This window comes from Lathyrus oleraceus, chromosome 7 (genome assembly GCF_024323335.1).
Source record: "Lathyrus oleraceus cultivar Zhongwan6 chromosome 7, CAAS_Psat_ZW6_1.0, whole genome shotgun sequence".
Lineage (NCBI taxonomy): Eukaryota > Viridiplantae > Streptophyta > Magnoliopsida > Fabales > Fabaceae > Lathyrus > Lathyrus oleraceus.
This window is the reverse complement of record NC_066585.1, coordinates 369,089,189-369,112,324: the sequence shown is the minus strand read 5'-3', so window position 1 is coordinate 369,112,324 and position 23,136 is coordinate 369,089,189. Positions and strand designations below refer to the sequence as shown.

At 40.5% G+C, this 23,136-nt stretch overlaps 2 protein-coding genes across 2 annotated transcripts; both read left to right on the top strand.

Moving 5' to 3' along the window:
• Positions 1–17,111: 17,111 nt before the first annotated feature.
• Positions 17,112–18,287, top strand: LOC127103883 (CDP-diacylglycerol--glycerol-3-phosphate 3-phosphatidyltransferase 1, chloroplastic; the record flags this gene model as incomplete). Its single annotated transcript, XM_051041123.1, has 4 exons — positions 17,112–17,412; positions 17,496–17,593; positions 17,685–17,735; positions 17,869–18,287. Coding segments are annotated over 4 exons (639 nt in total), but the record flags the coding sequence as incomplete, so codon positions are not given.
• A 1,634-nt stretch (positions 18,288–19,921) lies between these two features.
• LOC127103882 (phosphoenolpyruvate carboxylase 4) lies at positions 19,922–21,962 on the top strand. The gene is made up of 9 exons (XM_051041121.1): positions 19,922–20,033; positions 20,159–20,284; positions 20,364–20,465; positions 20,536–20,682; positions 20,830–20,928; positions 21,044–21,132; positions 21,266–21,392; positions 21,481–21,687; positions 21,804–21,962. Exons 3-9 carry the CDS (start codon positions 20,436–20,438, stop codon positions 21,960–21,962), a joined length of 858 nt encoding a protein of 285 aa, XP_050897078.1. The 5' UTR covers positions 19,922–20,033; positions 20,159–20,284; positions 20,364–20,435.
• Positions 21,963–23,136: the final 1,174 nt, after the last annotated feature.

Sequence of the window (23,136 nt, the reverse complement as noted above, 5' to 3'; positions counted from 1 at the left end):
TGATTGCATCAAGATACACCAGGGTGGAATACCCATGTTGTGGGGCACTAGCTACCATGGAGAGAAGACTGTCCTCCAGTGAAGCGGAAACCGGTGCTAAAAGATGGGAATGTGTGTGGACTATCGAGACGTGAATAGAGCTAGTTCGAGAGATGAATTCCCGGTACTTCACATTGTTGTATTGGTTGATAGTACAACTCAATTCTCGGTGTTTACCTTCAGGGATGGCTTTCTGGCCAAAATCGAGTGGAATTGTCGCCAGATGATATGGAGTAAACAATGTCCATCACACCAAAGAGTACCTTCTTGTTGTAAGGTGAAGAAGAAGGCCGGTGCCACGGATCAAAGGGCTACGGTGACTTTGTTTCATGATATGACTCATCGTGAAAGCGAATGCCATGTTGATGACATGATGACAAAGTCCCAAGCGGAAGAGGGGCATCCGGTGGATCTGGGGCAAATTGTTTGACCGGATCGAAACTACTCAGACTGAGGTTGAGTCCGAACCAGTGCACTTGCGGAGTGCTGTCCAGTAAGTTGCCGAGGCTTATTGTGAACGAAAAAGGAGTCGAGGTCGATCCTGCTAGAAAAAAGAAAAGAAAAAAGAAAAACAATACTAGAAACGCCTCAACCGAAAAGAAAAAAAAAAGAAATCAAATGGTCAGGTGGAATGATGACTGCCAAGGGGCATGGAAAAATGAAAAAAGATAAGTCGCAGGAACCTCCGATTCTAATGCCTCCCGTGGAAGGAATAAATGTTGATTTGGTACTTGACAGCCCTCAAGGGGTCTAGGAGGTGTGTGGTGGGTCAGCATGACTAGTCTTGTCGAAAAGAGCATGCAATTTACCTAAGCAAAAAGTTTATCGACTGTGAAACAATACACTCACTGCTCGAGAAAACTTGATGTACTTTGGCATAGGCTGTTCGCCGACTGAGATAGTGTGTTGATTCATACCACTTTGTGGATGTCCAAAATGGATCTGATCAAGTATGTGCTTGAGGAGATAGCATTGAACGGACGGGTTGCGAGAGGGCAAATGGTGTCGACTGAATCCGATATTCAGTACATCTCCCAGAAAGCAGTCAAGAGGAGGGTATTGTATGGCTATCTTGCCCAACAACCCATTGATGATTATCAACCCAAGAGGTCTAAGGTCCCTGATGAGGACATCTCGAGGTGCTCAAATCGAAAGATTGAGAGTGACCGATCCCGGAGGAGGGGCCTGACCCTGAATCCAAACGGATTCTGATGTCTGATGGGGAGAGTTTAAAGTGAGTGAGCTAGTGCTTCCCCGATAACATTTGAATGCACCAACTATGGTGGCTGAGTACGAAGTTGGTATCCTGAGTGTCGTACTTCGGTACGTGCATCTACTGGGGCAACGCCTTTCTCACTCCGGTATGGGATGAAGGTTGTACTACCATTTGAGACTCCGGTTTCGTCATGGGGTCCCGTTGGACGTAGACTTGAAAAAGATGAGTGGATTAGGACTCGGTATGACGTGTTGGAGCCTGACTGAGGAAGAGGGCTGACAGTTACTTGTCATGGGACAGTTGTACCCAATGAATGAAGCGTGTTGTTAACTAAGAAGTGAGACCTCGTGGGTATCATGAGAGATATGGTGTTGAAAAGGATCCTTCCTCCTCAAGACGATCGTGGGGCAAATGGATAAGCAGTTATGAATGTCCATTTGTGGTCAAGAAGGTTTTCTTTGACAGAGCCTTGTCGTTGATGACCACGGGTGATGAAGATTTTCCATCCCCTGTGAATGCGGACGCAGTTAAAAGATACTTCGTGAAAAATTGACCCGCTGGACAAAAAAAAAGTCCAGGCAAAAAGGGGCATCCCGGCGAACCGAAAAAAAGAGAGAAAAGGTTCGGGAAAAAAATTAGGGATAATAAAAGAAGAGAACTGTACACCCGGCAAGTTGAAAACCCCACAAGGGCGACTTGGGCAAAAAAGGGTATCCCGGTGGACTGAAACCCGAAAGGGCGGTCCAGGCAAAAGAGGGATTGAAACGAACAACTGCGTCCAGCATGATCGTCTGTGCTTGAGATATGACTTGGATAATCTCCGACAGAGATCGATCGGAAGCGTCTTGTTCAGAAGACAGAAAGCGCGGAAAGTCTTGAGGACATATGGGGCGTAACCGAGTTGGAACCCGATGAGATCATGGTTTCACATTGCCATTAAGGTAGATTTTTTCACTTTTATGCGCAATCACCTCTTTTCAGGGTTTGCTTCCTGTGTTTTACTCAGTTCTGAGCCACCTTTTTGTCAGTCAATAAATGCGTGTTCAGTCAAATAGTTTTATTTTTGTTTTCATTACCGCTTTGATTACGAAAACATCCGTTCGTTTTGATAAGAATATTTGCATCTTGAAACATGGAGGTCCCTTCCGATGCATGCTTATAAGATTGAAATCTGGAAATCTTATTCAGAGGTTTGAGTGACCCAGATGTTGAAGTGTTGGCACGCCTGGGGCACGCTTTTATCTAACAATCTCTTATGCAGGTGCTGTTAGATATCTTCATTCGCCGACAGGTGGTGGTATGAAGCCTCTTGAGAAAAAAAAGAGATCCCCACAGAGTCCAACCAGGGGCAAGGGATAGACGAATAATGAAGGGACGGTGAAGGATGGCGACGACGATCCTGAAAGGTTTAATCAAGAAGACTCTTCAAAGTCTAAGGACTGGAAAGTTTGTATGAATCCCAGGAATTCGATTTTCGTGGGATGGATCAGAAGAGTTCAGATGAGTCTGGGAGTTTTCAAAAGTAGAAAGTCAACACTGTGGTAGGATGGTGAACACCAGTGTTCGACGAATCGAAGGACGGCCCGTGTCCGATAGGCCGTATTTCCCCGATGGGTTTGAGAGTGTCATCTCCCTAGCAGATTCGAGATCGGTGCCTCCTCAGCAAGCCTGAAGGTTACCATATCCCCAGCGGAGTTGTGATTGTTTTCCAAGTCTGAAGCTGTCTTCCCAGCAGAGGTTGTGTTGATGGTTTTCCCTCAGCAAGGTCCACAAGCGGATCGGGTTCGGCGAAGATCATCCCCAGTAGAGATAAGCATGGGCTGCCTCCCCTAGCAGGGTAATCTCCAAGCGGATCGGGTTCGATGGAGGTCATCCCCGACGAGGTTTATCTTTCCCCAGCAGGGTGGAAATTGACGTGGTAATGAGATCCTCAGCACAGTTCCTGGAGCTCCCCGGTGTTGTCTCTGGAGGAGACGTGCGTTTTATGCATTCATCATTTAGATAAGCATAGCATATTGCATCACTAGTGCGTAGCATTTCCATGATCATGGGGCATTGCGCTAAAAAAACTCTCATGCATCTGCATTGCAAGCATATCCATTAGCCCTTAGCCGTGGTGACCGAGAATGGATTGTTGGAAAGAGTTCAGCATCGCTTGGATCGATTTCAGAATTGGGTTCCCCCAGCAGGGTTGAGAGAAGTGTTTCCCCCAACAAGTGACTCCACAAGTGAGTGGGTATCCCCAGCATTGTTACTCCCCAATTGGTAGCATCTTGCCAGCTTGGATCTTTTCCCCTAGCAGATGTGGGTGTGTCTGATCTCTCCATATAGAGTCGACCCCTTAAGCAGAAAGTGTCTGTCATTTCCTTCTGCGCTCCCCACTGAGTTATACCCTCGTGGATGACGGTTGTTTCCGTTCCCTCCTTGCACACGCAATGGGATGGGTTGTCCCTATTGAGTTCTTTCCTCATTAGGATGAGTCTTCATTCAGTTTTCCTTTTTGGATCGATCCTAAATTGGCTTCCTTTTGACTGTGCTTCCCCGTGGTACATATGAATAGTTGCTCACTAACCGGCACTTATTCATCTGATCCTCAGTGGAATTTGTTGGCCTCTACCTACAAACCGGTAGTTGTAAGTCCTATCTTTGTGGTTTTCTACCTACTAACTGGTAGTTGTAAAATCCCACTTCATCCCCTAGCAGAGGTAACCTTTATGGTTCATTCTGATTGTTGGCGGATTTTGCGGTCTTCTACCCACTACTCGGTAGTTGTAAGTCCTATCTTTGTGGTTTTCTACCTACTAACCGGTAGATGTAATCCCCTCTTTGTGGTTATCATTATCCAGTTGGAATTGATATTCCCATCCTTTCGGATATTTGCTCCGAGTCAGCAACTTTATCCCCAGCGGGTCCTCTTTCATTCACCGTTTGCTGGTAATGTCTGTGGTTTCCCCTTTTGATTGGTCATCTTTGCATACCTAGTCCTGGTACCCCGATGCCTTTCTTTTCGGTCGATTTATCCATTTTACAACCAATCCGGTTATGGATAATCTTCCATGCGAGTATATTATCTACGTTTTGACGGCTATAGATAATATATCTCATGCGCTCTTGGGTCGAAGTTGTCCTCCCCAGTTGAGTAAGATTCGTATTCCTTTGTTCGGAATCGAATGTCCATCCTTTAACAAGTTTGCCTTTGCTCTCTTCAGGATGATGTCGGTCGATTTATCCATTTAACAACCTCAACCCGGTTATGGATAATCTTCCATGCGAGTGTATTATCTACGTTTTTACGGCTATAGATAATATGTCTCATGCGCTCTTGGGTCGAAGTCGTCCTCCCCAGTTGAGTAAGATTCGTATTCCTTGTGGAATCGAATGTCCATCCTTTAACAAGTTTTCTTTCGCTCTCTTCAGGATGATGTCGGTCGGTTTATCCATTTAACAACCTCCAACCCGGTTATGGATAATCTTCCATGCGAGTGTATTATCTACGTTTTGACGGCTATAGATGATATATCTCATGCACTCTTTGGTCAATTTTTTGATTGTTTTCTCCAGCAGAGTAAGATTCGTATTCCTTTGTTCGGAATCGCATGTCCATCCTTTAACAAGACTGCTTTTCTAGCCCTCTTCAGGATGTTGAGTGTTTTAGAAAACAAACCCATTCACGCTTTGGTCGGTCACCTGTTTCATACCTACAACCCGGTATCCTTGGTGTTCCTTCCTGTTTGCTCGCTGTTGTGACCTTGATCCCAAGTGAGACCCCAGCAAGTGTGTAGCCTTGCCTTGACATGTGTAGATGTCGTCTTGTGATACAAGTCAGTGTCACGTCAACACCCGCGTGTGTTATTTCTGTGGTGTCGGTAAACATCATCTTTCGGTGCTTTCCCAGTCATGCGTAAGTGTCTGGTCTTCTTTGGTGTCGTTAAACATCATCTTTCGATGTTCGTAACGTCGTCCTCCTCTCAGTTGGTGTCGATAAACGTCGAGTTTTTCCTATGCGTCCGTTGGCGTATAGTTGATATCTTTTCCCACAGGGTCGTCCCCAGAAGGTTTCCTCCTCTCCGTTGGTGTCGATAAACGTCGAGTTTTTCCCGATCATCCGTTGATGATTTGGTTGTGTTCATTATCCCCAGAAGGTTTCCTCCTCTCCGTTGGTGTCGATAAACGTCGAGTTTTTCCTAGTCGTCCGATGACGTCTAGTTGCTTATTCCCTACAGATCATTTGGTAATACCATATGGTTCCCCTCAGAGTTTCCTCCTCTCCGTTGGTGTCGATAAACGTCGAGTTTTTCCTATTCGTCGATGACGTCTAGTTGTACCCTTCCCCATGCAGATTTACCTCTCCGTTGGTTTCGATAAACGTCGAGTTTTTCTCATTCGTCCGTTGACGTCTGATGGTATACCCTATTTCCCAGTCATTCATTAATGTCTGGTCGATTCCCCGCCAGAATCCCCAATAGACGTCCTATTCGGTTTCCGGTTGTTGTCTCCCTTTCGTCCGATGACGTCTGGTCGAGTCTTCCCAGTTCATCCGTCGTCCGTTGATGTCTGGTCTCCTTCTCCGTTGGTGTCGATAAACGTTGAGCTTCTCCCTTTCGTCCGATGACGTCTGGTCGAGTCTTCCCAGTTCATCCGTCGTCCGTTGATGTCTGGTCTCCTTCTCCGTTGGTGTCGATAAACGTCGAGCTTCTCCCTTTCGTCCGATGACGTCTGGTCGAGTCCTTCCCAGTTCATCCGTCGTCCGTTGATGTCTGGTCTCCTTCTCCGTTGGTGTCGATAAACGTCGAGCTTCTCCCTTTCGTCCGTTGACGTCTGGTCGAGTCTTCCCAGTTCATCCGTCGTCCGTTGATGTCTGGTTACCTCTCCGTTGGTCTTGGTAAACGTCGAGTTTTTCCTGGTCGTCCCAGTTGAGCTACCTCTCCGTTGGTTTTGGTAAACGTTGAGTTTTTCCCACTATGTCCGCTGACATGTGGTTGTATCTCTTCCAGTCATCCATTGATGTCTGTTACCTCTCCGTTGGTCTTGGTAAACGTTGAGTGTTTCCTATTTGTCCGTTGGCATCTAGTTGTGATTTTTGTTCCCATTCATCGTCCTGTGATGTCTGGAGGTGACTGTATCCCTTTGGAAGAAGAAAAATCAGAAAGAACAAAAAAAAATTCCCCGCAGTGTGCAAATTTCTACGGTTCTTGGTATTCAATCCCTGTTTACCCTGAAAGTCTGACAGCCATTGCTCTCATCCCTTCGGGTTCCCAGTTGATTGAATAGGGGCAGCTGTAGCACCTCAAATTTGCACCTCCCATTTTGTACATTCATTTTTATACTAGGTCATTAACATAACATAGTCCACTGCATAGCATTGCATTGTCCTTTGCCCAAGTGCAAGTCATTCAGACAGATTAGGTCAATTGGTCAGGAGAATCAGTCAATCAAGCAAGCTTGTGCGATTTCCATTGAGACAAGGCCCTAGGGTTGATTTATCAAGTTCATGTGATTATGTGATCACTTTGAAGTGGTTTGGTCAAAGATAGGATGATCAAGGCTCAACAGTCAAGCTGAATTTTGTCAGAAACCCTAGAAAGTCAACTGTGGTCAACTATGCCTGATTTTATGGATTTGAAAGTGTGAGATGGTTTGAAAGGCCTCATTCATGTCCATACAAGTCTAATTTGACATATCAAAGATCAAGGTTGAAGAATTGGAGGTCAGACAAAAAGTTTCCAAAAATGGCAGGTGACCTGTAATTGAAAACTGCCAAAAATGGAAAGTTCTTCTCCTCAAAATTACTTCATCATACAAGCTTCAAATGGAATTTTGTCCAACATGAAAGTTGAAGATCGTGTTCTCACCTTTCCAAAAAGTCCAAGAACATGAAATTCCCATGTGTGGTTGGCAAGATATGATCAAATCATTTTCAGAAAATGGTGAACTTCAAAAGGCCATAACTCATGAACCATTTGGCCAAATTGGGTGATTCTTTTTTGAGAAAGTCACATTTGATGTGTACTATCCAGATCCATCATTATATTTCATCAAAAACCTTCACATAAAAAGGTCATTTTTCAAGTGAACCATTTAGAAATTGGTGGGAGAAATAGTCATTTTCAAAAATACATGGCATTTGCACTTCAAACCTTTTCCAACACATTCTAAATGTCAAATATGACTTGTTTGCATTGCATTTCTACTGTTCCATTGGTTCTAAATTCAAGAGGGCAAATTGGCCAAAATGCATAATATGTGAACTTTGCTAATCCTTCCAATTATGCTAAACATGATTAAGACTTTGGATTAAGAGGTGGTATTTAAGCTTAATCATAACAGAAAACTCAGGATCAACAATCATTTTTTCAGATCAAAATCCAAAATCATCAAAATTCTCTCAATTTCTCACAACTTTTTCTTCACATTTTTTCACTCCTTCACCAAGAATCCTTCATCTTTTGTGCTATTTCTTGCTTTGATCTTCATCTGCAGGTGATTTGGAAGATCTGTTGAACAAGATTGGTGAAGGAATCGTGCAAATTCATCCACTGTTGCAACATTGCTCTTCCATGGCAGCTGGAAAATTCACCATCCTCGTGCATTGTTGAGCTGAGCAATCATTCCCAATCACCTTCCTGAGCGTAATAGGCGATCTGTTTTCATCAATTAGGACCTGAAGATCACGATTTCCACACTGCATCATCAAGAAGGTAAAATTTCAAAGTCTCTAATTCTCGCAATCAACATGTGGTTTAGGTAGAGCATTGAACATAGAGTAGAATGACGTTTGAATCGTGTGATTTCATCCAATAATCATCAAGAAATCTGGATTTAAAGTTTGGACATCAAAACATTTCTTGATCGTATTTTTTTGTATGATGAGTTCTGGACAATTTCATTGTGAGATTCGTGATCCTTGTTAAAAGATGAAGAGATCCATATATAGCATGTTGATTTCCATGGAAATTTGTTCATGAGCTTGATGAACATCAAGAACATGACGAAGGTTGAAATTTCTGGGTTCAAAACGCGTGTTAGATCTTTCTGCCTGGACTTCACATTTGAAATTGTGTTTAGTGCGTGAACTGGCCAATCACGTGTGGCCACCGCTTAAATGAAACGGGCGCGTTTCGCCCCTGGCACAGGTTAATTACGAGATTGCCACTGCCAGCTTTCAAATTCATTTTAATGTTTAAATAATTATTTCATTTTCATAATCAACTTCAAAAAATCGTAATTAAATCATGGATGATCTAATTTGAGTGAGGATTTTTGTGTTCATCTCCAAATTTTCTCTAGTTTTGTTTAGGTATGATAGTCAAAGTTGTGCCTGGCTGATTTTTTGACTTTGCCTAATGCCTTTGATCATGTATGCTTCATGTGTATGTTCTACCATTTCCTTCATGAAATCTTGATGCCTTATCCAAAATGTGTGAAATTTTACATGCATGTTCTTGACTCTTTCCTGGTGATTTTGGTATATAGTTTGCTAATTTTGAGTCTCTGGTTAGAGAGATATGATGTGATCAAGTTGAGTGTGACAATTTGTGTCACACTATGTTATGCCATGTTCATGAATTTTGTTTCCATGCTTATTGAATGTCATTTGCCCTGGATTTTTGCATGTATTACATCTATATGTCTAGTTTAACCATGATTTTTTGTAGGATTTGTTGATCAATTTCCTATTTGATTGGTATTTTTGTTTGCTGTTTAGTCATTTTTAGGTTTTTATTGAGTGATCAACTTACATGACTTGTGAAATTCTCATTCCTTATCATATGAATATGAAATTTGGTGGATTGGTTCTTAACATGTTTAACTTCATTTTGGCTTTCGTCCCATCCACTTATCATTTGGTTCCACTGTTTGGCATTCATTTGAAGTTGGCACATGATTTGTGGTCTTGTTTGAAGTTGTATTTGCATACCATGACTTCCTGATTTTAATTTCCTTACTTCCACTTGTCCAAATATCATGAAATTTGATATGCTGCTCATTCAGTGTGTTCTGTTTAGGCTGGAATTTTTGTGGAATTTATTGAGCTGTTTTGGTATTGATTTGATTGTAATCATTCTGTTTGCTCATATGTGGTTCACACTTGCCTACTTTGGCCTAAATTGTGTATGAAATGGATTTGGTGCATAGTTTTGATGTGAGACCAATTAGATCCTATTCTTGTTTGATTAATCTTGGTTTTGATCAATTTTTACTTGCTGTTTTGAATTTTTCATCTCCTTTTGACCCTAGGCTTGTCCTAGTGGTCTTACTTCTCACCTTTGAGTTGTTTTTTCAGGTTAAGAAGCAAAATGCTTTGAAGAGTTTAATTCAAGTTGATTGAGTTTGGTTTCTTTGATTGTGATGAACTAACTTGGTTTGTTTTGTAGGATGCTAACTCATTTCATTTGAGTTTGTGCTTTGCACATGTGATTGATTGTATTGACTGTTGGTTCATAATTTGTCTGTTTTGACTTTGTGACTTGAATACTGATTATATTTGATTGATTTCAGGTACCATAGTCGCTTTAGTTCTTTGAGAACTAGCTATTGCTTTGCTTTGCTTAAGCATTGAGGTAGACTCTCTTGTCTCCATGTAGTCTGGAAGACCTGGCCTGTTACTTGGCCAGGCACCTGTCTGAAGTCCTCCTTAAGAGGCGATGTTTGTGCTTGTTTACTTTTGTCCCCAAGCAGGTAAAGACCTCTATGAGGCAATTGGCGGATAGAAGAGATATGCAATCTATCTCCCGCTATTCTGTTGAGTCGTCCCTCTGCTCACACCGCTGTGTTGATGCATTGAGGGCAGTAATCCAAGATCTTGTACAGTTGTACAGCTGAGTCAGTGTCTTAAGTGTAGAAGGGTTCCCACTTTCTGGACCCACACTTCATTGTCTAAAGCTCTCCCTGACCAGGGATAAGAGCTATGAAGTCTCATCTTCACTCACCTTTCATCTGGCTTCACCTTGACTCTCAATGTCAAGGTTAAGAGCTAACCTCACCTTGATACAGAGGCTTGTTTGTCGAGGTTGACATGACCCCTCGAATAATACCTAGCCTTGATGTTTGAGCCCCTTGTTGGTGTGTTTACTTCATGCTGTATGTGTTTGTGTGGTGTGATTGTATCCCCTAGGTTTGCTAGACTCCGCGTAGTCTCGTTTGCATGTCAATTAAGGTAGCACGGTTCCTTCGTATAGGACTTCCTTTCTTGCTTGAGCTTTCCTAAAACACAAACAAACATTATCCCCTCTTAAGGATACGTCAACTCCTTCTACTACAGGTGAGTAAGTCTCCAAAGGTCGAGCATCCGGTAGATTGCGTAGTGACGTTGTCCACTTAAAAAACACAAACCAACAAGAATAGTTTAGCCGAACTACGGCAAATCTGATTCTCATGTCCAGATGAGATACGTAGGCACGAGATGCGATGTCTTGTCGAGTTTGACTAACAACTAACACTAATTCTTTTCTCTCGCCCTCGTTGCGATTGAGACCTTCCCTTTCTCTTGCCCTAGTTGCAATCGAGACCCTTCTTCTTCCTGTGTGTGTCAGGAGATGGATGTAAGCCCAGCGATTGGCATTCCGTATCCTCTTGTTGTGTGCTTGGAGTCCGGTATAAGTCCATCAAGTGGCACCTGGTTTCCAGTGTGGGTGCGTTTTGGTTCGGAAGCTGATGTAAGTCCAGCGATTGGCATTCGGGTTCCACGTTTGCCTGTGTGGTTTCGTGCGCGTGTTAGCCGAGCTACGAATGCTCTGATTCTTCTTCGTCCAAGAAGATACGTATGCATAGGATACGACATCCTAGCGAGCATGTGTTTTCCCTAGTCTGAACTACTTTGACTCTGATGTCTATGTCTAAGTAGGCCCAGGATGCGATATCCTGCCGAGTCAGTCTTGTCTGTTTTCTTGTGTCTCTTTTAGCCTGTATAGATGTTTATTTGAGCAGTGTTTTAGCAACCATTTCCCTTCCTATTGTGCGTGGATCCCGTCGAGTACGACGGATGCGTAGGGGTGCTAATACCTCCCCTTCGCATAACCGACTCCCGATCCCATTCTCTTTGGTCGCGAGACCATGCTTTTTCCAGGTTTACTCTGAGCGTTTCCTTTCCCTCTTTTGGGATAAATAACGCACGGTGGCGACTCTGTTGTTCTTGTTTTCCCGCCGGTTTTTCGCGTAATGCGACAGCGGGATCCTAATGATGGGAATTTATCATCAAAACAATCCAGATTTAGCCAGAAGATTGAAGTAGATTCAGCCAGAAAATCGAAACAAAGAAGATCTAGCCAGAAGATCGAAAATCGCAACAATTCAGATCTAGCCAGAAGATCGAAGTAGATTCAGCCAGAGAATCAAAGGAAATAAATTCAGCTAGAGAATCGAAACGAAGGAGATCTAGCCAGAAGATCGAAGAAGATCTAGCCAGAAGATCAAAATCGTATCCAGCCCGAGGATCAAAATTAATATCCAACCAGAGGACTAAATTGAGTATAGGTTCAGCCAGAGGATCGAAACTCCAGATTAAGCCAGAAGACTGATTCAGATCCAGCCAGAGGATCGGAAGAAAAATAAACAGCGCGGTGTATTTCCGCATTTTTGTGGTGTTCTCGGAGCGCAAATTTTCGGTCTGTCTTTGGTATTCAATCACAGCTCACCCCGTTTGTCTGATAAGCTGTTCGCTTTCATCCTACTCGGGTTAGCTGATGATTGAATAGGGGCAGCTGTAACACCCCAAAATTTGCCCTCCTCATTCATGCATTCATTTAGCATTTCATATTGCATTTCATCATGTCAATCAGAATTAGATCCAAGAAACTTAAAAAAAAAAAATGAAAAAAAAATAATAATAATAATAATAATAATTTTTTACAAAAAATAAAAATAAAAAAATAAAATAAAGAATAAAATAAAATAGAAAAAACTTGGACTTTGACCTCTCTCATTTGAGCCCACAAAGCCATGAAATTCAGTCTATAAATACCAAGGCTTCACTTGAGAAAAAGGAAGAGAAGCAAAATACTCTGAGGTTTCCTTGAAACAAAACCCTTGACAAAACCTAGAGAGAAACCTGACAGAGAACTTATAGCAACCCCCAGGCAGCTCTGAAAAATTCAATCTGACTCACACACTTTCATCTCACGCAAACCCTAACATTGCCTTGCAAACCCAGCCGTACCATTTGATTTCAACCGGTCTCTCCCATCAGGTTTGCCTCATTCCCATGATTTTATGCTCTTAATTTGGATCATCTGAATGTATGAGGTATGATGGATGAATTTCATTATGTTTTTGCCCACGGGTTTAATTATGCATGAATGGGTGAAACCTATGCCTTGAATGTTTAATCACATGATTTCTGAAATGTATGCCACAGGGTTTGAGGTTTCTGAAACCATACTGTTATCCATGAAAAAAATGCTTATCGTGTTTCACTAACCCTTTTGTTGAGTTTTTGTGAGGGCTCACAGACTCTTGCAGAGATGGTTTGCGTGGTTTTCCCACTTTATTTGTGGGATACCCCCTGGAGGTTCATTCCGATTACCTGTACTGACTCACCTTTCTTTGATGGCATTAGCTTGGGAGATCCCTGGGTTTCTTACTCTTTTAATTGTTGTTACTTCGGATCTTTATCCGTGTGGTACTTTTACCTCTTTTCCGCATTTTATCGCTTTCTTAGCTGGAAGACCTCGATAGGAGGCATTTGTTTTCTTTTGTTTATTTACTTCTGAGCCCCTTGTTGGCACATTTATTTTATACATGTTTGTTTTGTATGTGTTCGTATCCCTGCAGGTAGCGCGGTTCCTTCGTCAAGGACTGCCTTTTTTTGCCCTTGAGCATCCCAAACCCTAAAACCCAAAGCAACACGTTAACTCCTTCTACTACAAGCGAGTAAGTCTCCAAAGGTCGAGCATCCAGTAGATTGCGTAGTGACGTCGTTCGTCCAAAACCCAATCCATAACCCCGTAGTTAGCCGAACTACGTTTTGCTCTGATTCTCATTCCAGATGAGATACGTAGGCATAAGACGCGATGTCTTAGCGAGCACACATCCCCCCAACCCATAGGTCAGCCGAACTACGTTTTGCTCTGATTCTCAGGCCATATGAGATACGTAGGCATAAGACGCGATGTCTTAGCGAGCACAATTACCCTTAACCCCTAGGTAGCCGAGCTACGAAGACTCTGATTCTCATATTCAGATGAGATACGTATGCAGTGGATGCGACATCCGCGCGAGTCATTTTCATTTAACCCCCTTTTTTTAGTAAATAACACATTAGATAAACCCACACCCTTTAGACAAGAACTACAAAAGTGGATCCCCTAGAGTACTACGGATGCATAGGGGTGCTAATACCTTCCCTTCGCATAACCGACTCCCGAACCCAAGATTTGGTTGTAAGACCTCGTCTTGTCCTTTCCTTTTTCAGGTTTACTTCGAGCGTTTCCTTTCCCTCCTTTGGGATAAATAACGCACGGTGGCGACTCTTCTATCATTTTCTTTCGTCGGTTGTTTTTTCGCACACTGTATTTTTCAGGTTGCGACAATAATCCTAAAAGAAACACATGTGATAATACAAAACATTATAGGTCACTTTGGACCAAAACCATTGAATCTTGAAAAAGTCCAACTTCAAGTGCCCATAACTTTCTCATCAAAAATCCAAATGATGCAAAGTTTAAGTATAAATTTATCATCATGAAAATATATACCACTTTTATGTTGGAGGTTTTTCCATTTGAGGCTTTCATCATTAAAACAGAAGGGCTTGAAGTTGGCCACTTTTGGCAAATTTTTCAAAGACATGTTTTGTATCTCAAACTTCAAGGCCAGTTTTCATAAATTTCCAAACTCCAAATGGATTTTTTCCCAATATAGCTTTTGTTACTTATGTCAATACCTTTCCAACCATTACTCACATGCCTATGTTTGTATTTTCCATATGTGACTTTCGAAGGGTTGAACATTTATGATCAAATATACAATTCATTTGTAATTTCATGCACAAGCCAATGCAGCTCAGAATGCACGTCCATTTCAATTTGGTATGAGCTCAGCTTGCAGTTACACTCAAGTTTGCGCCTCACATGCGCCTGTACAGGCCCATGAATGGAGGACCCAAAGCTTCATGCACACGAGTTCTTCACTTGCTTGCATCCCTCTCAGCTATAAATACATTGCCATGCTCATTCAAAAAACCTGAAGGCAACCTGAAACTATACTGAAGTGAAAACCCAACCATACTCAAAGGAATTCTGATTTTTATTTCTCAATTTCAAACTTGAATTTCAACACAATCAGTTGATCTTCAAGTTTCAATTCCTAAACCTTGCATCATCATCATCTCTTGATCAAAGTGGAAGCAAGAATTGGAGCAGATCGTGCTGTTTAAAGTTGCACTTCAAAGGTTTATCCTCTAACTGTTTTGATTTGAATCTCACCATACAATGTGAATTGCTTGTGTTCAAACTGTTTTCTGAAGTCCTCGAGCAAGAGGCAGGCCAGTGGTGGTCTTGATTTCATGTTTTTAAGCATTTCAGTTTGCACACCTTGAATTTCAAGCTCATGTTTCTCACTTGATAGAAATCTTGAGGACAATCCAAGGTTACAGGGGTGATGTACATCACCCTAGTTTCATTTTGGTACCTGGCCAATGAGTTAATGATTTGTGGTTAGTCTTGACATATGAGAGGCTTAACCTTCTTTGATCCAAATCAAACTCAACTTGATCAAAGATCAAGTGAGTTGCTTTGTGTCCAAGATAGGTTGCTTTTTGGTCAAGCAAAAAACCTAAACTCCATACAAGGCTTTCCTTCTTTTCTTTTGGCATGGCATGTCGTAGGAGCTTGGCTTACTAGTCATGATCTCTAACTTGTGTTTATTTGCCTATAGTTTTATTGACCGGCCTCAGATAGGTGTGACTACTACATTAGTCCACTTACATTGCTTAACATAGCGCTAAATTTTCTTATGACACACTAACATTAACTACTAATTACTAACTTTAATTTGAGCATTTAATTCTTGTAACTTACTTTAATGCAATTTACTTTCTTGCTCATTTATTCATATTGCTTTTTCCTTTGCTCACTTGAGCTCATATTTTATGTTTATGTCATTTTCCTTTTGCTCATTTGAGCTCATTATTGTATATAAATATATTGTTGCTTTGTGTTTGTTTTGTCTTTGTTTGTGTGAACCCAATGCAAAAAGGAGAAAAGACTTAGAATTAGGACCTTACCTATGCTTAAAGGAGTTCAAGAGCAACTAGGCCTCATGCCTTTAGAATGCTAAACTTATTGAAGAGAAACTAGGCCCCATGCCTTTAGAATTCTAAAATCTCAAAGTTGACTTCAAAGGACCCCTAATCTAAACTCATTCTTTGTCCATTCCTCTTATTGTATTGTAAACTTTTTTGATTGCTTGTTCTTGTGTGATAGGGATTCCATCTTGAGATAGTAAGAAGGACCACTGTAATGAGTAGCCAAGTTAAGAGAGACAAGCCAATTGGGAGATCCTAGGAGCTTGAATATAATATTTGTTTGCTTGCTTGAGTAATTGCTAAGTCCAAAGGAAAGGAGCATCTTGAATCATCTTTATGATCTCAAGAAAAGGAACTCCAAGGGTTTTATCTCTTATCTTATCTTTGCATGTTTAGGACTAGCCCTTCTCTTCTTCTCTCCACTCTAACCCAAGCCAAACTCATTTTGTGCAAACTTTGACATTGTTTTCAAACTAGAAACCTAGGCCTTATGCCTTTGATTTTTTCAAACTCTTTTCACTAATACTTATTTTGAATGAATCTTAAGTCAACTTTTACTTCATTTTTGTGAATACTTATAACTTGTAAATACAACTCACTTCAAGTTAATTTTGTGGTTCCAATGGCCACCTTTGTTAAAAAAATTCATAAACATTAGCCATAAGTTTAAGTTATCATAGTGGTTGATGTAAACCTCACCTCATCCTTATTGATTGGACTATAAGTCTTTCATACTTATTATAGGATGGATCCCTCACTAGTATGTTGAAGCTCTACTCACATGGTGGATTGTTGGTTTAGGTTGAGTTTTCTCCCTTTGATAACAAAAGACCTTAAGGCTTTTGATCAAATCAATTCACCAATCTTTGAGATTTTTAACCCGAACTACGAGGTTTTGATCCTACCTTTGTGATGGTACGTAGGCAACGGGTTTATCCATTCAAACAACAAAATTGTAAATATAATGTATATTCTTTTCTCATCTCCCCAATCCTGTTTGCACAAATCTTTTCACAAATACCAACCTACAATACACATTTGCAAAAAGGGCTCCCTTAGAGTACTAAGGATGTTTTGGGTGCTTAAAGCCTTCCCATTGCATAACCAACCCCCTTACCCAGATCTCTGACATTTTTATTAGTTTTTGATTTGATAAAACTTCTTACTTGGTTTTTGTTCGCTTTTTAACCTTTCCTTTGGATAAATAAAAGTGTGGTGGCGACTCGAATTGTATGCTTACTTTTGATTTAGTTAATAAATCTAAAGGTAACGAATACCCTGCTAGACAATCACTACGCCAAAAAGGTTTTTTAACAGCGCATCTTAGACAGCGCTTTTGAAAGAAAGCGCTGTCTAAGGTTAAGATAAAAATAAAACACGGAAAATGTTCTAAAAAAATAATGAAAGCGCTGTCTAAGGGGGGGTCTTAGACAGCGCTTTTAGAAAGCGCTGTCTAAGACCCCCCCTTAGACAGCGCTTTTAGAAAGCGCTTTTAAATATAGACCTTAGTCAGCGCTTTTGAGAAAGCGCTGTTTAAAGTCTTTCAGTTTAAACCACATTTTATTTTCTCTTTCTCTCTTTCGTATTTGTATTAAAACAAACAATTTGTTTTCAACCGCCGCCACCGCCGCCGTCAAACCCCTCTTCCTCTCATTCTCAAACTCTTTCACCTCCAGAAACTTCCACCAACACAAACGCATCAGATACACCTCCTCCGCAACTAAATTCCCAATTTCCAATAAACCCCCCTCTTTCTCCGCCAATTTGGGGCTTTCTGGAAAAGCCCTAGTTTCTACCGTTCCACCACAGCCAGAACCAGAACAAGAACAAGAACAACCACAATCTTCCAAATTGCTCACTCTACCCACCATTCTCACTCTTGGTCGTGTCGCCGCCGTGCCGCTTCTTGTTGCCAGTAAGTGTTTCCCCTATTCCGCTCACTGCAACATTTTCATTTTCAATTTTATCTATTTTTGTATATAATTGTGTTATGTGTAGCTTTCTATTTGGATGGTTGGCAAGGAACAGTAGCTACTACCACAATCTTCATTGCTGCTTCTGTTACAGATTGGCTTGATGGTTACATTGCTCGCAAGGTTATTCAATTCATTTCAAACACCACTAACTAACCCTATATTTTTCTTCTATCACTTTTTTCTTTTACTAAATTTGTTGCTTGCAATGCAGATGAATTTAAAATCTTCATTTGGTGCATTCTTAGATCCTGTAGCTGATAAGGTATTTCTTCCAATTCTTAACTTTTGATGCAATTGCAATTGCATACCGAAAGGCACATGTTAATGAATCTAAAAGTAGAAAATTTGTATTGAAACTAATAATGTTAAACATGCATGTGTTCTACTCAATGCAGCTTATGGTTGCTGCCACATTGGTTTTATTATGTACTAGACCTTTGGATGTTGGTTTGTTTGCACAAGCACCCTGGTTACTACCTATACCTGCCATTGCCATCATTGGCAGAGAGGTAATGAATGCTTATCTGACTTCTAATGCATGCTTTACTAATAAGCTCTTCTTTACATCACTGGGAACTGTGTGAGGGTCCTTCTTCATGTATCACTAAATTCATGCATCTTAATTGTTTTGTATTATTATATTTCTTTATTTTGTTCCATTTTTCATATTTTGTTCTTTGATGTTTTGTTTGTAACGTGTTTATGTGTACTAATGAATGAACTCTTACTACACCAACTTACCTTTACAATTAAACTGGTGTTCACTGTAACAGTCAAAGAATAAGAATTACTAATGATGTTATTTTTCATACTACTGAGTGAACTGGGCCGAAGCCAAGGTGGGTTAGATAATCAGTTTGTGTGTGGGAATGGAGATTTTTCAAGCATTTGATGATCTATTGTTTTAATCTACGGTGCTCTGAGAGCGAAATCTCTGATAGTTTAATTAGGGGTGACATTTTGTTTCCATCTTGTGTATATACCTGTAATTGTATTTTGCTTTGGCATGTTGGTGATGCATAATTAGTATATAATTACCCAAAAGCTTAATTCTCTGACTCACTGAGATCCATATTTATATGGTAAATTAGCCATACTCGTGTATTTTCATTATGCTTTTGAGACATCATACTTTGCCCTGATTTACTGGTTTTGCATTAGTGACCAAATCAGATACCTTATAATTTTTGGACTGAACTGCACTTGGACATTGTGAACTTGCCATGATTAAATGAGTTGGTTAACTGAACTTATTAACTTTCTATGGAATGATGAGTTTATTGTATTGAAAGTGGTGATTAGATGGAAAACAAAACGACTAGTTGTTGTTAATACCATGATGCACTGTGGTATTGAACTGCTTGTTGGAGATTTTTATAGGCATGCTGCTGGTTGGTATGGCAGACTGGCTAGGGTTAGGTTCAGTTCATCCAAAGAAACTGTTACTAATTAACTCTGTTTAAAGACTGTCAGTTCTTGTGCAGCTGGTTGAAAATGAATTGTTCGGTTATGCCCATAAGAGTGCTATCAAATGAGAGCAGTATCAAATGAGTTATGTTATGCCAGAATCAGTGTTTGCACCCTAGTGTCAAAGGATATATCAAATGAGAGCAGTATCCCGAGATTTAGTTCAGAGATATTCGGTTATTTCTGTTATGCCTATAAGAGCAGTATCACATGAGTTCTGTTATGATTTTATAGAAATTTTGCACTTTCTTCAACATGATTGTAGGCATCAATGTGTTCACCTTGGTAACAGGGTCTGCATCATTGTTTTTTTTCTCAATTTGATCTACTAAGTCTCAGATTCACTGCAGCTTGAGATGGTAGATATATTTCCAGGTGGAAGAGGTAAGCTTTTCACTTGTCTCACTTTATGTTGCTCGGTTTCATGGACCATGCTTGTATCCACAATTGTGGATTCACAAAATTCGGTTTGCGCTTTGAATCGGGAGATTGAAACAAAGGACATTGTTGTGTACTTTACACACCATCTTGGCTTTGATTGTTTTGCAGGACTGATCATTTGTGTTTATGGTGGCAGGACTGGATTTTCACTCTAGAAAGACACTGTACTGTTAGAGGATAGAAACTATCTGTTTAACTATTAAGTGGAAATGTTTCGTATATTCTCATGTGCTATATCGATTTGGTAGGTGAGAGAGATAACTTCAATATGGCAGACAGACGAGCTTAGGCGCCAAAAACCCACTCCGGTTGATGAAGCTAGAGCTGGTAAGTTTCTCGAGTATCAAGGTTTTCTAGTTCACGTGAAAAGAAAAATAACAACTTGGCATATAATAACATTTTTTTTATCTTCCAAGGTTTGAATATAGTGGAGCAATCACTCTGGAAAGCTGTTCCTCATTATTTGCGTCGAGTCAGCAATGCTTTAAAGAAGGTCTATCATTTTTACTTCATGGTCAATTAGCTGCATTTAAATAAAATGACAGAATCCCAAACAGGAAAGTCCGGTTTTCAGAAGCTTTTAGAGCCACAGCTTCCTCAACTTCCTGGAATTGCTCCTTATAGAGTTGTCTTGGGAAATGTAAAGGATAAGGTATTGCTTCAGATTGATTCCGGTGATGAGTACTTGAAATCACATATTTTCGGTTTTGATATAGCAACTCGCAATTTGAGTTTAAAATCACCATTCAAATAAATGCATGAAATTTGTGTGTTCAGCTTGAGAGGAGCCGTAGACGGTTAGAACTTCTTCTTGAGGATGTTGCATGTGACTACGATCCTTTGGATTATTATGAAACTGCTGACCAGCTTTTGGAACCTCTGCTTCTCTGCTATGAATCTCTGGTACTCTTTCTCATTCCCTCTTTTTCCTGAATGGTTTGTCCACACTCCACAATTGCTATTTAACCTTCCGTGTCTTCAGCAATCATACGGATCCGGGGTGCTAGCTGATGGTTGACTTGCTGATCTCATTCGTAGAGTTGCTACCTTTGGAATGGTTCTAATGAAGCTTGACTTGCGCCAGGTCTGATTTGTATTTGATTTTTATCATTTCTGTAGTAATCAACTATGTTCTGAAACGATCTGTATTACAGGAATCAGGGAGACATGCTGACACGCTTGATGCAATCACAACGTATTTGGATATGGGTACTTACAGTGAATGGGATGAAGAAAAGAAATTAGATTTCTTAACTAGAGAGCTGAAAGGGAAGAGGCCACTAGTTCCTGTCAGTATAGAGGTGAGACAGTTAAGAGTTTTCACTTTTTATACAATGTACCGAGTCTTGACCAGTTATATTACCACCATTGTGATATTTCTAATTTACCGAGGCCTATGATCTATTCAAAGTTCTTGCTATTTCTGATTGGTATCTTGATTTTTTTAGGTCCCGGCTGATGTTAAAGAAGTCTTGGATACATTCCAAATTGCTGCTGAACTAGGGAGTGATTCACTTGGAGCTTATGTGATCTCTATGGCCTCAAGTGTATGACTAATTGCTTATGGCTACAACTTGTGCTAAATCATTAATCAATCCTCAGATCCTTCATTTTTCTATCTAATTATTAATGAAATTTTATCCACTTTTTCTTGATTGTCAGGCAAGTGATGTTCTTGCAGTTGAGCTTTTACAAAAGGATGCACGGCTCGCTGCTACTGGAGAGTTGGGAAGAGCATGTCCTGGTGGAACGTAAGTAGGAAACCTTAAGTCGAACTTATTTATCTTTCAATTTGTGTGATCGAAATGGTGCTTTAGATGAAAAATTACTTGTCTATTATGTTTGTTTTGTGAATATTTGAATCTTATGACGTGTTTACAACAGGTTGCGGGTTGTCCCTCTATTTGAAACCGTGAAGGACCTAAGAGAAGCTGGTTCAGTTATCCGGAAACTTTTATCAATAGACTGGTACCACGAACACGTCATTAAGAATCACAACGGTCATCAAGAGGTACCTTTTTAATCCGAGGTGTATTTGATTTTATGTTACAGTTATCATGTGAAATTCATTTGATAGTGTTGTAAATTTGTATATGCAGGTTATGGTTGGATATTCTGATTCTGGTAAAGATGCTGGACGCTTCACTGCTGCATGGGAACTTTACAAAGCTCAGGAGGATGTTGCTGCTGCTTGCAATGATTACGGTATTAAAGTTACACTGTTCCATGGCCGTGGAGGCAGTATTGGCCGGGGTGGTGGCCCTACATATCTGGCTATTCAATCCCAGCCACCCGGATCTGTGATGGTAGGTTATACATTTAGCTTTATCATTGTTAATTTTTTTTCTTTCTAAAAATGTTCTGCTTGATGCGAAGGTTAAGAGGGGACGCGGTTGTAAAATTTTCCCATGGTGCATTGCAGGGCACACTTCGGTCTACTGAGCAGGGAGAAATGGTAGAGGCCAAGTTTGGGTTACCACAGATAGCTGTTAGACAACTTGAAATATACACAACCGCAGTACTACTCGCAACTCTTCGTCCGCCTCTCCCACCAAGTTGTGGTTGGATTCATAGAATCTGACTACGATTGGAGTTTTGGACATTTGAAAGTCGTGGAGCGTTGGTGTATGCTAAGGACAAGTTTCAAGTGGATTTTTATTGTTGTACTTGAATTCCAAGTGTTTTGAATTAGGATTGTAATGTGAGTGTGGGAAATGAATGTATGAATTGGGCTAAAGTCGTAATGTTGTAATTGTAGTGGTGATTTTGTATGTATGGAAATGGTGGAATGAATTTAGTTTAATGAAAATGTAACGAATATATTTAGAAATTGAATGGTTGTAAAAAGCGCTGTCTAAGGGGGGATTAGAAAGCGCTTTAGGCAAAAGCGCTGTCTAAGGGGGGGGGGGGGGGCTTAGACAGCGCTTTTTGAAAAGCGCTGTCTAAGGTATACCTAAAAAAATTAAAATAGGAGGGTCTTAGAAAGCGCTTTTGGCCAAAGCGCTGTCTAAGGGGGGGGCTTAGACAGCGCTTTTTGAAAAGCGCTGTCTAAGGTATACCTAAAAAAATTAAAATAGGAGGGTCTTAGAAAGCGCTTTTGGCCAAAGCGCTGTCTAAGGGGGGGGCTTAGACAGCGCTTTTAAGATTTAAAAAAGCGCTGTCTAAACCTTTAGCAGCGGAGGTTTAGACAGCGCTTTAAAGCGCTGTCTAAGGCTAAAAAAAGCGTTGTCTAAGGTCTTGTTTGTTGTAGTGAATGGTGGTGGTTTCGTGTTCTGAATTTACCAAACAATGAAACTCCAGTAAGGGCTCACCAGAGAAGACGACCGGAGTTTTCTCAGATTGTCTGAGTTTGGTCAGACACGTTGGAGGAACAAAATGTTCTAATTGGTTGGATTTAAATTAGATCATGCATTTGTCTTGCAGCGTGTTCCATCGTGTTCTCTAACATATGGAGTGATGGATCCGCCACGTTAATTAATGAGGTGTGATCCAACGCTCCGTGTTTTTTCTGATTTTTATTATTTTTAATTGCTTTTTCTTTTAAATTCATAGTAATTTCATTTTTTATCCAAAAAAATCCCAAAATAATTTCTAAAATTCTCTTTTATTTTTCTTCATCTGATTTTTATTATTTCACATTTTATTTTATTGATTTTCTATTTTTCATGTAATTTCCCTTTTCTCATTTGTTTTAATTGGTTTAAAAATACTTTTCTGCATTTTTAAATTCTGAAAAAATTATTTTATGCTTGTTA

Coding starts and splice junctions, on each gene's coding strand:
- LOC127103882 (XM_051041121.1), top strand. CDS start 20,436: ATGGTTCTAATGAAGCTTGACTTGCGCCAG. Junction 21,393..21,480: donor ATCACAACGGTCATCAAGAG/GTACCTTTTTAA, acceptor TTGTATATGCAG/GTTATGGTTGGATATTCTGA. Junction 21,688..21,803: donor AGCCACCCGGATCTGTGATG/GTAGGTTATACA, acceptor GGTGCATTGCAG/GGCACACTTCGGTCTACTGA.